Source organism: Rosa chinensis, chromosome 4 (genome assembly GCF_002994745.2).
Source record: "Rosa chinensis cultivar Old Blush chromosome 4, RchiOBHm-V2, whole genome shotgun sequence".
In the NCBI taxonomy this organism is placed as follows: domain Eukaryota; kingdom Viridiplantae; phylum Streptophyta; class Magnoliopsida; order Rosales; family Rosaceae; genus Rosa; species Rosa chinensis.
Genome location: NC_037091.1, coordinates 58,679,469 through 58,695,285, shown reverse-complemented (window position 1 = coordinate 58,695,285; position 15,817 = coordinate 58,679,469). Strand labels below are relative to the sequence as shown.

At 35.8% G+C, this 15,817-nt stretch overlaps 2 protein-coding genes and 1 long non-coding RNA gene across 9 annotated transcripts; all 3 read left to right on the top strand.

The window, feature by feature from the left end:
• The first annotated feature begins 601 nt into the window (after window positions 1-601).
• LOC112200981 (zinc finger protein JAGGED) lies at window positions 602-3,194 on the top strand. 3 transcript variants are annotated; one of them, XM_040519073.1, is made up of 6 exons: window positions 602-894; window positions 1,044-1,156; window positions 1,477-1,608; window positions 1,902-1,986; window positions 2,101-2,696; window positions 2,897-3,194. In XM_040519073.1, coding segments are annotated over exons 1-5 (912 nt in total). In that variant the 5' UTR covers window positions 602-892; the 3' UTR covers window positions 2,681-2,696; window positions 2,897-3,194. The 3 variants fall into 3 exon arrangements, with proteins under 3 accessions (XP_040375007.1, XP_040375006.1, XP_024197753.1); XM_040519072.1 differs by having other exon boundaries at window positions 2,791-3,194; XM_024341985.2 differs by having other exon boundaries at window positions 2,101-3,194.
• A 1,794-nt stretch (window positions 3,195-4,988) lies between these two features.
• Window positions 4,989-8,547, top strand: LOC121052456. Of its 4 annotated transcripts, none has more exons than XR_005809104.1 (9): window positions 4,989-5,210; window positions 5,323-5,439; window positions 5,677-5,848; window positions 6,029-6,115; window positions 6,205-6,279; window positions 6,430-6,453; window positions 7,245-7,313; window positions 7,974-8,039; window positions 8,423-8,547. It is a non-coding gene; the product is annotated as an uncharacterized LOC121052456 (long non-coding RNA). The 4 variants fall into 4 exon arrangements; XR_005809102.1 differs by having other exon boundaries at window positions 5,646-5,848; XR_005809105.1 differs by having other exon boundaries at window positions 5,646-5,848; window positions 6,402-6,453.
• A 1,745-nt stretch (window positions 8,548-10,292) lies between these two features.
• On the top strand, window positions 10,293-13,011 carry LOC121053030. Of its 2 annotated transcripts, XM_040519337.1 has the most exons (6): window positions 10,293-10,416; window positions 10,599-10,764; window positions 10,892-10,962; window positions 11,614-11,664; window positions 12,245-12,324; window positions 12,728-13,011. In XM_040519337.1, exons 2-6 carry the CDS (start codon window positions 10,697-10,699, stop codon window positions 12,773-12,775), a joined length of 318 nt encoding a protein of 105 aa, XP_040375271.1. In that variant the 5' UTR covers window positions 10,293-10,416; window positions 10,599-10,696; the 3' UTR covers window positions 12,776-13,011. The 2 variants fall into 2 exon arrangements, with proteins under 2 accessions (XP_040375271.1, XP_040375272.1); XM_040519338.1 differs by lacking the exon at window positions 10,293-10,416 and having other exon boundaries at window positions 10,505-10,764; window positions 12,248-12,324; window positions 12,728-13,009.
• Window positions 13,012-15,817: the final 2,806 nt, after the last annotated feature.

Below are 15,817 nucleotides of genomic sequence, written 5' to 3'. Positions count from 1 at the left end.
ATTTATTGATCGTAGCTACTGATCATTCACTACAGAGGTAAGTAATATATGTCTTCACTGATTGCCCTGATCAACTTCCAAAGCTTATAAATACCAGCTTTCACTCTTTTGGTTCTGGCTTGGCTTTAATTATATACATGCCTGGCTAGAGCTGAGCTACCGCTATCACAGGACAAGCATAAGGACAGAGACTAGCTAAGTAGCTAGCTAGCTATTTGATTCCCATACATATATCTCCTCCTGTGGTGAAGAGCAGTAATCTTCATTATTATGAATTTTGAAAATGGGGATATAATGAGCAAACAAGGAATTGAAAATCTTATGTAATAAGACAGCGGGTGTTTTATAGTATTTCGGTGTTAGGAGCAGTTAAATTAGTTTGTTGTGTTAAATACACTATAAATAATGACTGATCTAATGAGTTTTAGATTTTCAAGTACTATAAAATTAGGGAAAATTGTTCTCTTAACAACGAACCCAAAATGGCACTTCACATACCTAAAGCCGTTTTTAAAGTCACGAGACCCAGTACTGTCGTCCTTTGTTCCTTTTTGAATTTTAATTTATTGTATGAGAGAGAGAGAGGGAGATGAGGCCAAAATCCAAAGGGTTTGGCAGAGAAAACTGATAGAGAACTTTCAAAGCTCTTTATCTTCCACCATCACTCAACCAGCTTCTTCATTGCAGTACTCTCCAACTCAAAGTCCCTTGAATTATTTTCTCTCTTAAAAGCTATAGCTTTACTACTCACTTCCAAGTTCCAACCCCATCCCACATCTCATCTGAGAGAGAGACTCAGACAGAGAAGAGAGAGAGAGAGAGAGAGATACAAATAGCTTTGGGTTTGGGCTTTTGCCTCATATTTTCGTTTCTGTCTTTCTCTGTCGGTACCATGTAAGTCATCATCGTCCTTAATTAGAGTCCCATTAACACCCCTTTCAAACTCTCCTCCTCTCTAGTTCATCCAACTCCATCTTTAACCCACACAAAGTCTAGTACATCGTTAATGTTAAAGTAGGATTTGTTATTTTGGTGTTTTGCAGGAATCCATTAGACCTCAACAACTTGCCTGATGATCATAATCGAGACAGAGATAGAGATAGAGACCGAGAAAATGGTAAACAATTCATCGACGGCGACGCCTCCTCCTCCTCAGGTAGCGGTATACACAAATTTCCGACCAAAGGGGCCGTAGGCCGTTCTAAAGTGAACCTTTGTTTCTTCTTTTTTCGGAGCTCCTTTTTTTTATTTTTCTCAACTCTAGAAACAAGTTGTTATTTCATCCAAGTTACAACCTTGAATCATGAAAACTGTCTACATAGGGCATGGACATTTTGGGTACATAATTAACTTTCTCCTTAAAACTGATGTCTGTTAATATATGAGATTTGGGTAATTAATTTTAGCTAGCTACGGATAGCTAGGATTAGTCTCATCGAAGAAGGCTTTGATTTGATTGATTGGTTGGTATTGCAGGCCATAGAAAAAAGAAAAGCGGCGGAAAAGATGGAAAAGACGAGAGTGGGAAGGTCTACGAGTGTAGGTTTTGTTCCCTCAAGTTCTGCAAATCTCAAGCTCTTGGGGGACACATGAACCGCCACCGCCAAGGCAAGTCTAACTTTTTTTTTTGGTCTGAAGGCAAGTCTAACTTAAATTAAATTATTCACTTCACCAGTCTCTCACTATCTGTTGTTTCTCTCCGTATAAAGTTCGAAAAGTTGGTAATTTTATATTTGAGAAAAAAATTGGGGATACTGCCAGGTTGATGATGGATCGATCTAGCCATGAAGCCTATAGTGTGGTCATGTCAAATGTAAAAAACAAAAGTTGGGGTTTGTTATTGAAAGTCTTTGTGGATTTCTGATGTGATTTGATTTGTGTGTTGGGGTTTTTGTTTACAGAGAGGGAGACAGAGACACTAAACCGTGCTCGTCAGCTGGTCTTCAACAACGATAACCTAGCCGCTCCTGGCCCTCCTCATTTAGGGTAATGTAAAAAAGCAAACTTTGCATGTGAATTTTTGATCAATTTTCTCTCCCACATTTTGATCTTTTCAGTGATTAGTTTGCTAATTAAAATTTTATGGTTTTGATTAAATAGCTGCTGCCATCCGATGACATCTCCAGGAGGGTATCCCCACCCAATTGCAGGAGCTCCCGGTGACCCAACAACATTACCTCTGAGATTCCCTGCAAGAATGTTTTCTGGTTCTCCTTCCACACAACTCATACCACCGCCGCCAGCAGCGGCCCCAGGTCAACCACCGCAGGCCGTACAGCCCTCGCAGCCCTACTTATACCCCTCTCCTTCACGCCCCATGTCCTACCCTTCTTCACACTATCAACACCAAAATGACTACTATGTCGGTCATGTCCTCGGTGGTAACAACACTAGTGCGTCCCAGTATGGCCATCATCTGAATGTGAGCTATGGCGCCACGGCGGGTGTACAAGATCATCATCAGTCCAACAACAACGGTTACAACAACTATACTTGTATTGGTGCTCCGGTCTCGCATAGCGGGGGGTTTGGGCAAGGCAGCAGCAGCCTGAGTTCGGAGTTGACTGGATCGGGAGGAGGAGGCGGTGTTGGTGGTGGAGCTAGGGATGGGTCTATGAGCTACTCAGGAACACAACCCCCTCCACCTCCTTCCATCAACCGATTTCAACATGGCTTCTAATTAATTATTGAAACAGGTTTTTTTTTTTTTTCCCTTCATTCTAATGGAGTTATAGTAAGTAAGTCTGAAGTAGCTAGTATCATTAGGCTATTTGGTGACACGCCACGCAGAAATGACAGGGAGAGATGAGAGACTCAAAAGAAGCTGACAAAATGGGGTCATGAATATGCAAGAAGAAGAAGAAGAGAGAGACTGAGTTTTGGTGTTTCTCTACAGGAAGGACTGGACTAAGGGACAGCTTTAGAGGTCATGGACAGGCTCAGCAAGTTTGGCTTCAAGCTGTGGGGATTTGGAAGAGGGTTGTTGGGTTTCTTGTGTATGTTGTGACTTGTGTGTGTGTAACTCTGCGCTAAGCTGTGTATACTCCCAACTCTGAAAAGGAAAAGAGGGGTGAACTAGAAAAAGAGGGGATGTGGGACAGCCAGTTAGAAATGAACTGAAAGTTCCCAACCCCTTTTTGCATTTCCAGTTCGTTTTGCATGCTATAATTGAATATTTTAACCTTTGCCTTCTATGACTTCATTTCATATGACTTTTCCTGTGGAGCATTCAATGGTATTTAGATGGCTTCACCTCTTTGACCGTGAGAAGAAAGAGGGCTCTCTCTCTCGCTCTGCACCCAAAATTGGGGATCTTCTGGTTTTGCTGGGTCATATATTTATGTAAGTCACTGTGTCACACCATGCTTGCACTGTAGGGGGCAATGACCTGCTGATAACTCACAATTCCATCGTTACTTTTTCCTGCAAACTTCTTTACACACCACCAGGAAAACAATCAAAGTATATTTTAGTGTCTGTTAGATCCACTTTGCAAATTATCCCCCCAGATAGTCCAAACTCCAAAGCACTTGTATCACCCCACAGTGCGCCCAATTGAATTATTTCAGATTCACTCTTGAGAAGAGAAGAGAAGACACTGCTACAGATATAGTACTCTTACATGCATACGTTCTAAAATAATTGAGTTGGTAAGTATCCCTACCCAGCTAATATATACGGTTAGTAACTATGCAAAGTGGCTACTTTAGGTGAACACTATTAATGTTTAGTCACTTTAGCTAAAATGTCATTTTAGTTAGCCATTTTAAAATTACATTTGCATTAATGCTATCTATTTTAGCTAGTTTTAAATTTATATTATTTTTTAAATAAATATTAAATAGTTTAAATGTATTTATAAATTACATAAAATAACTTAAAATAAATGTTTTAAATTATAGATAGCTTCATCCCGCTCTCTATATTTAAGAGCAAGATAGCTAATGGAACTGAGTTTTAACACTTGATATTTTTGTTTTGAAAAGAAAAAAAAATTGATATTTTTATCCATAAAAAAATTACCATGGCCCTTGCACAACTCTTTATTTTAATTGCAAACACAACGAGAACCTAGATATTATTTGAGGACTACGGGAATTGTCTTATTTTTCCAAAAGTGAATAATGGGTGAACGATTTCAAACTGGTTGTGAGGGCGTAATCAGCCAGTTCGACAAAAGTCATGTAATATTTTTAGTTATTCTAGCTCGTTTGGTTCACGGATTTGAGGCTTGAGAAAAAAAAATGGTCTAACTATTTGTACCCAGCAAATATGTAAATAGACTTAGCAAAATAAATTTTCACTACAACTTTCCAATATTACCCTTGTTTTAACCCTAAATTAAAACACACAAGAAAAAAAAATTGCTTTCTTTCTGATGATGGTTTTATGGGCTTCTTCATCACTCTGCCATTGATAACTGTTGCTTTGTCTTCCATATCTTGGCTTCGTCTCTTTTTTTTTGTCTTCCTTTGGCCTACCTATATAACAAAAACAAATAATTCCAAGATTTTGAACTAGCAATATATAAATCTCTTAAATGATGCATATTGAGACTTGAGTAATCTAAATCTGCCATTGATCATCTTTTTTTCTTTTTTTTCCCCCTTTCTTTTCTAAAAGAGGATCAAAGGATTTCACTCCTACCCCTATGATGACTCGAACCCATGACTTCGTCATTAGGTAGTGGATGCTCTAACTACTGAGCTAACAAAAAATTTCAAGATTTTGAACTAGCAATATATAAATCTCTTAGATGAAGCAACTTGAGTAATCTAAATCTACCTCCACCTTCCCCTCTATTTGTTGATTTATATCATATAATATATATATATATATATATATGTATCACTACAAAAAAGAATTGCAATGGCTACAGCAAAGGTCCACGGCGCAAATTTGCCGTAACTATTGCTCCTCCTTTAATTGCAGTCGTAAGCATATAAATAAGATGCGACGGCTTTGCATTACCGTCGTTTGTCCTTATATTAATTGCGACTGCAGTTACATGCCGTCGCATGTGCTTGTGTCAATTGTGACAAAGCTAACAAGTCGTCGCTTGTTTTAGGTAATAAGATACGAGTGTGAGGGAAAAAAAAAAAAGGATAAAAACCAGATCCAGATCTGGTTTCCTCTCTCGTTCTCTTCCTCTCGTCACATGGCAAACACACAGAGAAACTCATTCCATTGTCATTTCGTCTTCCTCTCAGGTAACTCATCTATCTTCATCTTCTTATTCCTCTTACTTGGGTCTCTTGAATCAATTCTAGAAAGTGAGGGTTACTAACATCTCCAATTGAAAATTTGGCCAATGGTTGATAGGTTATTCCAGGGTGGGTTAAGACATCTAGATACTAGCCAACATAAACCCTAACTTTCTCTTCCGGTGGATTGAAGAACTGGTTCCCTTGGCTGCGTTTGAGTGTTCGCAGGCACGAGGTTTGTTTTTCACTTTTCTGATTTTTGTTTTGTGTTCATTTTTTATTTTGATATAATACTCAATAGCTAGCATAGAGAACAATTTTAATTAGAAAAATTGATTTTGTTTTTGTTGGGATTGATTGCTTTTGGTATGTGGATTGAGCTTAATAGAATAATGCTATAACTGAGAAACTATTCATCATCGTCCTCATCAAACTGCCCAGGTTGATAGTGGAAATCAAACTTGGTTTGCAGATGAAACTTTTCTTCTACTCTGGGTTTTGAATTTGGGTGAGACATAATCTCTTCGTCAATTTCACCAAACAGAGTACCTTGGTCTGGCATCGAATTCTCCAATCCCTCCGTGAATTGAAACATATAATTAACTAGAATGAACTGTTTAGGAGGACAAGAGCTGCTTCCCGAGGTGTTGTGCTTTTTCTTAATTTTTTGTGTCTGATATCATCTTAGTTTCTACATTTAATGTTGTATCGATACATTATGGTTTAGGGTTATGATGTAAACTGTGCTCCAAAGTTGGTTAATCTTTTATCAGAAATTGAAATTGTTAGTTTATTAAACAGCCATGTTTGTACTCATGTTGCAGGAACGAACCTAAGAAGCTCAAATTGCTTGGTCTTGATTTGTCTATTTCTTTCTGTTTTTTGATGCTCGCAAATGGCCTACTATGGAAGTAAGTGACTCACTGATTTAGTTATAGACATTTCTGGTATATCATTAAAAGATTTGTAATATCATCTATTGGATTTTTGTCCCTTGAAGCCTTGAAAATTGATCTTCAACATTGGAGCTTTTGAAGCCATTGTCTCTCAGTTTCGGTATCACACACTTTCTTAGGTCTCTCTTTTGTTGCTCTTTTTTCAATCATATGAAAATGAGATATCATGGCTTGCACATTTTGTAAGAATAATTGTTGCTATGTAAATTGGATTTGATCATTCCAATGTGTGCTGACATAGGGAACTTGCTTGTTGCATGTATAACCAGATCTTCATGTTATGCCAAGCTGAGGTATGCTCCACCAAATGAATCTCAAGCTGTATCTTTTTTTATATTTTGATTCATGTATCAGTTTGTCTCTTTAATAAAATTGGATAAACAAGCCAATTTCATTTGTTAGGATTGTTGCTATTGTTATTATTATCCATTTATAAAAGGTCTTTCAAATAGAGATTAGAATTGTGTATGTGAACTTAATTAAGGTAATATGTATGAATATGGTTGTGGTGCTAGACCATTACATATGGGATGTATTGTAAAATACAGAAACAAATGTTAGGCATTGCCTTGAAATTCCAGTTATATTCATTGAAAGAATCTTGCTTTTGATGATAACAACCCCAAACAGTTACATTGTAATTTCTTTGATTATTTTCATTGAAACAAACTTGCTTTTGATTCAGAGTTTTTTGAAAACTCATGTAGGGGCTCCTTATTTATTGTGGCTAAGTGAGTTTTGTTTCTGTTTTTATATGTCCAGGGACTACTCTCTTTTATTTACAATGTAAAAACTACTGTAAAGTACATACAATGCATGATTCTGTTCTGGTCTCCTTTGAACTTGCCTCTTGTTTTCTTTTTTTAGTATTTGTTTTGAATTAGATTGAGTAATAAAATTTGGTCCTTTGGAGCCAATAGTTGTGTTACGTAGTCTCTTCCACAATGGGCTAGTCTCCTATTTCATTTATGGTTTTGTATCTACACATCAAAATGTGATCTCTTAGTCTATATTTTGAATCTCATTTATTATGCTCCTACAGCTCTGTCTAGATATGAAATGATGATTTGCTTTCTCTTCAAAGGTTGCATGATAAAAATGAAGGGTGTTTGGTATATTCACAGAGAAAGCATCTTTGGCTGCACCACCACAGGTCTCTCCCTTTTCTTTCCCTCCCTCTGCCTCAAAATCTCATTTGTACTCAAAACTATCAATTTAATGTCACTATCCACTGCATTTCTCACAGTTCTAGTTTCTAATGAAACTAAAAATGACTGAAACTTGCAAGAATGATCTGTTATCAGGCTATGCTCACCTTAATGTGCATCTCGGTGACAATATTAGGTGTTTATCAGTTGATGGTAAGAATCATGAAGATTTGGATATCTATAGTAATACTGAGGAGAAGTCTAGGCATTCACTTTACAACAAATACTTATAAAAAGAAGGAAAAAAAGAAAAGAAAATGTTGTGCTAAAATAAACAAAAATAATTGTTACAGTAAAGACTTTCAAAGTTTAAAGGTTCACCAATCATTATCCAAAATGTCATACCACTGTACTTGATTATAGTGCAGTGGGGATTGTGCTTGATGAGAGATTTGCTTCAGTGATTTAGTGACTGGGTCTAAACTTGATTTCAACTAGTTGATAAAAAAGTAGTACATATTTCTTAGTTTTCTCTTTGATTTCTGAAGTTCCATTTCATTATCAGTTGGCCTTCTTGGCGGTTTTTTTTTTAGGTTTTCTATCTGATAAAAGAAAATCATAACTGATGTCTTGTGATGCTTATGCTTGAGCCTTATTCTATACAGATATTTCATAAGGAGCCATTCTTCTATGGACATGATAACTACGATCAGCTAGTGAAACTGGCAAAGGTATGTATGCCGTTCACGAATCTGTCTTGTATATTTGTCTTTATTTATAGTATATGATCAATCTACTGCCTCTATCCTATTCAATTGCTTATGTGCCGTCACTCTCCTAGCAGCAATCAATAGTTTAGTTGATTTCCTATGAGTGGAATACTTTATCAAAGGCCTTGTTGATTTCTGAAGGCATAGCAATAAGCAGCTAGTGAACTACTCACACTTGCTGAATGCTCACTCAAAAATTAAAAAAGTATCTAAGAGTTCAAGTGAAATATTTAATTTATAGGTATGAACAATATCTGTGTCATGTACATCTCCCATTGATTTTCTATCTTTTGTTTTTCTTCTTCTTTCATGAATGCTTGAAGATTTCTGACTTTCTTTTATAGGAGGCTTGCAACAACACTAGAGTAATTGGTACGTGAACTACATAGATCGAAGAAGATTCCTGCAAAGTTTATCTTGAAGTAGAGGAAAATAACTAACTTATAAAATTTAATTATCTAGTAAACTTTGTTAGAACTTTCATTCCTTTTGTAGCATTCATGAGGAAAATTAAAATGTAACATTTTCTTTTATATTAGCTTCATTCCTTTTTGTATATAGCTTTTTATCCAACAAAAAAAAAAAAAAATTGGTATGCATATTTGCATGCCAATTTTTTTTAATTTTAAAATACTACTTTTGCGACGGCATTTTTGCGGTAACAAATTTCTTTTGGTGATGGCAAAAAACTTCAGTTGCGGTTGGTGGCATCGCCATTGGTATTTGCAACGGCATTTTTCAGTCGCAAAATTCTTAAGACGGCAAATGGTTTGCCGTCGCTAATAATCTTGCCACGGCGCATTTGCCGTCGCAAATACTATTGGCGACGCCACCAATCGCGTATGAAGCATTGCCGTCGCCAATGCTCTTTTGCGACGGCATTGCGCCGTGGCTGTTGCAATTTTTTTTGTAGTATTTTAAATTCTACAATTTACCACATGATTTGTCCACATTACACAATCATTCATTTTTTTTGACTTTGTCAAGGGGAACCCAAAGACTTCCTAGGCCCAAGATAAACCTCTTCGGCGCATGTGAAATGGCTTCAACTGTGCATTGCAGCACAATGCCTGACCACTTTGACAACTTCGGGGTTCGAACCTAGGTTGGGGAGCACATCAAACTAGGCAAGAACCACTAAGCCACTTGTAATGGTTATTCCACAATCATTCATGAATGATGATATTTTATTCGATGTTTCCATTACTTAAGAGAAATGACTAGAGTTCAAGTGCTTCTCTACCGTTTTGGAGAAAATCAAAGTTCTTGCTTTGGATTATTTAGTTGACGAGGACCGGTGATCTAAGGAGAACGGGTGAATTGTACGGTGGCAAGTATGAGGAAGACGAATGAAGATTAATGTGCAGTTTTTTTTTTTAACAAGGGTAATATTGGTAAATAAAAAATTGCTGGGTCTACATAGAAATTTGATGGATACAAATAGAAACACCCAAAAAAACATATTTTGTTCATGTCTTATGTTTGGTAAGCACAAGGAGAAAAAAAAAAAGAAGAAGGAAAAATTAATTTTCCCATAATTCTAAGAGATTCATTTTTTCACACTCTTAATTTACATTAATAACTCATTAATTTTATAATATTTGATCGCATTACTTATGAATTTCCTAGCAATTTTTCTACCACTTCTCCAATGTTATTCAATACGAGATGAAGAGTTTGTGAGAATGTTATGGCCCGTTCGGTAGAGAAAATAACATCCCATTTTTGTTTTTAAAAATGAAAATAATAAGAAAATCTGTTCGTTAGCCTATTTTTAAAGATACTGAAAATAAAAAGTGAAAATGTTTTCTAACTTTACTCTAAAAATCAGAAAACGTCAAATTGATGTTTTCAACTTTTTCTCTCAATCTGCTTTCATTCCTCACCAGAAAACTTCCACTTCTTCATCCTTACACTTCCAATAACATTGGGTAACTCAAAGAGAAAAAACTACCCAGACCCCTGTAGTCGCCAGATTTTGACCAAACTCACTACTACAAATATTAGCTATAAGGACGCCCTAGGAGGACACATATTTATTGGTGTGTCCTAAAAGCCTTAAGAGGACGCGCCAAGAAAAACAGGGCAACTTAAGCATTTTTTTGGCCAAATTTAAACTTTCCCACACACGAAGCCCGCCGTTTTTTTTGGCCAAATTGAGAAGTTTCTTTTGAAAATTAAATTGAGAAGTTTAACCACGCACCCACGCACACTCTCTCTCTCTCTCTCTCTCTCTCTCTCTCTCTCTCTTTCATCTGCCGTCTCTTCCTCGTCGAATGTACCAAATTGGAGCTCAGATTGTTTAGCTCTGACCAAAACAAATTCTCACCACGGATGGGTGCGTAATTCTCTCTCATTCTCTATCTGTCTATTTTCTTCTTCCTAAGCAGAAAATTCGGAAAATTTATTGGAGCGAGCCTGCAGAGTCTCCTTTCTCTCTCTCTCTCTCTCTCTCTCTCTCTCTCTGTCTCTCTCTCTCTGATTTTAACATCGCCGATCTCTCTCTGCTAGGTTTTCCAGTCCCTCCCTTCACTTCAATTTGATTCAAAGTTTTGTTGCATGTCGGTGTGAATTCGATTTAGAGATTTGATGGAGGAAAATTGAAAAAATTGGGGGCGATGGAGAAGGAGTTGTCGAAGGTGTCGAAAGCGGCGGACGCTATGAAATTGTGTGACCAAGGCGCCGAGTAAACTCGATGCCTTGACCTTGGATTGGTTTAAGAATTTTCCCGTCTCTTATCAGCTCCTCGTCTTAACCTAAGTAATTTTTTTTTTTTGAATTTTTTCTCTTCATCGTTATCTGATTTCTTATAGGTATGATATCGCTTCTGCTGCTGGCTTGGATTCTAGGGGCTGCTTCGAAGTTGGATTTCATATCAGTTACTGTATGTGGTCACTACTTCAATGTGTTACTTTTTGGCATTATTCATTTGTATGTGCTAACTATAATTTGTCATTGGAAATATCTAGTTGATTGCTTGTTGAGTTACGGCCTGTATTCAATTTTTTGTTTATATACAAGTATAAAATGTAGCTATACCCGCCTATTACATGGGATTTAATGAGGGGAAAGTTGAAGATGATACAGCTATATTGGCCAGAATTTGAATAGTATCAAATGCCATAAGGACAAAGAACTGTACTAACTAAAATGGGATTGATGATTTTTTGAAATTGACGAAAGTGGAAAGGTTCAAGCTGAGCCTAAAATGCATACTGGATAGTTTGAGCTGTTGTTTGCATTGGGTACATACCTCCAAAAGTATCAATCATATCTCATTTTTCATTTCTCCCTGAGATTGGTTGTTTGACCTTCCTAGATATGGATCAATTTCCATGTGACTAAACAAAATTGATATATCTATAGCTGTTAATTAATTGAGGTTATGGTGATAAAATTTTATAATCCTTTTCATCAGCTTATTGTGTTTGAACATGTATATTTAATTTTTGCCTGCAATAGCCTGCTTCTGTAATTGATTTCCGTGGTTGCAGGACTGCAATTTTTTTTTTTTTTTTTTTTTTGTGTGTTTCAGGGGTTTGGTTAGGGTACTCCTGTGACTATCTTGTGGATTTTTTTGTTACAGGTAATTACTTCAGTTCCTGCATCATCTTTAAATGCAAATTGTTTTCTCTGACCTTTGCTATTTTTGATCGGTTGCACTGCTGGTAGTGAGAGTGTTTTCATATAAAGGCCTGCATCATATCATATTGCTGGTTCCCATTTGTGGCCTATTAGAAATCCTAGTAGCTTAGCAATATTCATGGTTGATAAAACTTTACTACTTGTATCATGGTTGCATCAGCTCTTATATTTGGGTTAGTTATTTGGAGAATGGGAAGGTCTCAAACATCAATATAAGACATTGCTTCAGGTGTGAAAATCTATAAACCTATTGAATTGAATTAGTCCATGATTTTAGAGTACTTAGGTTTGATTCATGCAGAATTATACTTAAAACACAAAATATCCACGTGTGTGTATTAAATGATAGTATGTGGCATGATCTTTAGTGTCTACCAGTGCCTTCATTGAAGCCCTTATGGACTTCCTCTGTTTGTTATTTCACTTTTAATTAGATTACTTAGATGTGTCATGCTTGAATGATTTCATAAAAAAATTAGTATTGACGGAAATTTTGTTTTTTTCTTTTTCTTATCCTCAAGAAGTCAGTAAGCTGGCACGAGTTCAATGTATGGACAGCTCAAGAATTCTTGAAACTCTTAAGTGCGTCATTATATATAAGGTTAGTAATACTATTTCAATGGAGCGATTTACTTGTTATTCCTTCAATCTAACTTACTGTTGATGTTATATCTAGCAAACTGTTTTTGTTTTTGTTTTTTATTTTTATAGATGTGTGTATGCATTTCATCGAAATCTAGTAGGATCATCTACAACGTTAATTGTATGGTACTGCCAGAATAAATATTTTTTATTTTTGTAGGTCTGTATGCATGTCATCGAAATTTAGTAGCATTATCTACAACATTAATTGTATGGTACTACTGGAATAAAAACATATATATATATATATATATATATCTGTGTGTGTGTGTGTTTATTGGTGATTTTGATTACTTGTGCATGGTTAACTTCTTTTTTTAGTGTAATATCCACTATAATGTAATATCTATTGATCATTTCAGTTCAGGGGAAAAAACACTTACACTCAAGAAGAGATTGATGTAGTTTGAGTAGAGAGCGCAGAGCAGGTTGATGGATATATCCAAGATGAAGTAAAATAGTTAGCATGTTTGCAGATTTCTTATTTATTGGAATTATGAAGTTATATATTTGTGAAGCCTACTCTATAGGAAAGTGTAGCAGCAACATTGAATTAAATTGGTCAAAATTGTAGCAATAGTACATTTTGGATCTTTATTCTCCTTCCATGAGATGAACTTGTGGTATTGTAGATTACTTGTCTTGGATCTTCATTGGATGTTCTCTATATAAGTTCTCATATAAGGACTTGTTCTATGTGTCAACTATGTACTTTTGATAATATGAGAATGCATATTTGTGTCCTCATATGGATTTAAGGACTCCATTTCCAGATCTTTGATGATATAATTTGTGTACTAGTATATAAAAGAGGACACATATGAGAATGTATTTTTTGTGTCCTCTTATGGATTTAAGGACTCCCTTTTGAAATCTTTTAGGACATGCAAATTGTGTCCTAATATAGAAAAGAGGACACATATTAGATGATATGAGGATGCAATTTAGGTGTCCTCTTATAGATTTAAGGACACCACATCCAGAGCTTTTAGGACACACAAACTGTGTCCTCGTATAGAAAAGAGGACACATTTCCAGTGTCCTTGTTTCATACTTATAATGACTCCCGGATAGAGGACTCTTTAAAAAAGAGTCCTTGTATGTATTTAAGGACACGGTTTCAATGTCCTTAAATCATGTTTTTGTAGTAGTGACTACACCGTCAATGGTGCCATTGTTGGATTATGACTAAGAATCTATGAAAGTTCTAGATCTGGATTCTTGTATTGAATCTATAGAAACAATGATTGAGAAACATATAAGATTTATATAAATATAGAACTCTTGTATGATTAATTATCGATCATCTGGGTATTGAGTTGATTGTATATAGTCTCTTGCATGATTGATAAGTGATTATGACCGGTAAACACTCGATTGTATTGGCTGTTACATAAACAATAGCTTGCCTTGTTTGCTCGTCAATTTGCTTATCTACTTTTAGGAAAATCAAATACAGAAGATTCATGGGTAGGCCAATCCATTGATAGTCTATTGCCTCTGAGTTATACTGAATCTCCATTGAGTCTCAACTTCCATGACACCATGACTCATGAATTTCTGATATTAAAAAGGATTATAAAAAAAGAGAATGAAATACCGAACTCATTTTCAATATGAAAAATATAATCTCTTTTTTCTCTTTTTCATTTTTTAAAAATATTTTTGAAATTTTGTTTTTGAAAACTTTACCGAACGGGCTCTTAGTTTCCTATCCAATGAGAAAAAAATAAATAATTTTCCCTTTTACGAACTAAAAGAGGGTAGTTCCCAGAGGGCATAGAAAGCATTGACAGTCAGCCTGATTCGCTGCCTCAACAAAACAAACCCATCAATGGTCAGCCATTAGTCCATCTAGTGCCTCTTTGTTGCTCATTAGTGGTCTCGGAGAACAATGTAAATATATTCATTTATGCTTAGATACTTAAATATGCAAAATTTAGTCAAATTAAAAGTCACTAACAATACATATATTTTACTATACAACAACTGTTCCTCGAATAGAAAATCTAAAGTAGAGGAGGGTAAAGTGAATAAAGTTACAAGAATTAGCTATGGAAATAGTACTAAAGCCTCATAATTGATACAGGCAAGTACTAAGACAGGAGGGTCAGTTGACCCCTCTAGTTATTAGCTAGCTACGCCCATGGCCCCAGCCATTGGATATATGTACATATACCGTATACATATACACTTGGAAAAGCCCCAGCCATTGGATATATGTACATATACAGTATACATATACACCTGTCTTCCTTTGTAGAAAACAACCTCCGAACTTGAATTTAATTAGATTTCCACTGTTCGTATTAATTAACTCTCATGATCGAATTCCCAGACATCTTAGTCTGCTCAATGTAAGTAGTGTAATATCAACAACACTAATCTATTGCATGATTTGCAATAGTAATTAGACCAGATTAACCTCTCTTTGGGCCAATTGCTGGGGGTTGAATATAGAACTGAAGGCGATTTAGGGCTTTCAGGTGCTTAAAACTGCAACTTGAAGTGATCGATGAAGTGTAATAGAGAGAGGTAGAGCAGCAGGAGCTAGACGAGAGACACAGACCAATGAAAGCGGCTCTTATAAACCCTTGCTAGCTAACAGCTATCTAGCTACACCGGCCACTAATTTATAAATATGTATACCTCGATCCAGACTAAACCTGCTGCACATATATTCATAGTTTAGGTCAGGTCAGGTTAGGTTAAGATGGACTGCAACATCTACAGAAGTAGCGCCACAAAAATGTTGCAGATCCATAATTTAATTAAGCAGCATGTAAAATCAAATCAGTCTGTTAACTCATGGCCTGGAACTACATCAATCTGATTCGGACCAGGACCATCCTAGCTGAGAAGCTAGCTATTGCATGCTTATCCTTTTCTTGTTAAGAGTTATATAAAAACCTAGCTATCTGGACCCACCGTATAACTGAAGATCTTTCACAGTTCGTTTATTTCGATCTATTCTTTTTATGAAGAAGAGATAGGTCATAGCAGAGATGTAGTTTTTGTAAATCATTACTTTGTTAATAATTGTCATTAAGTCTATACTGGATTATCGATCTTTTATTCTATTTTTTGGTAAAATACTTGTCTGCTGTTCTTGTTGAAGCTAATTAATAGTATTGGTAGAGCTGCATGGATTAATTGATCTTTCTCTGGCTTTCAGTTGCTTAAAGAGTTAAAGAGAACAGAAGGAAAAGAAAAGAAAAAAAAGAAGAGCAAACGTATATAATTATAAATGTCCGCCTCAAAATCTTCATCTTTACAGACCGAATCAAAAACTAGGTCAGACTAGATGTTCAGGCATTCAATTAGTAATAAGTAAAGAACCACAGACCTACCATAAATGTACAACAACAAAACAAAGAGAAAACGTTGATAAGGAACATTGATTTGATTGGAATTGCATCTTTAATTCACATTGGTTTTTGTTTTCTATTCAA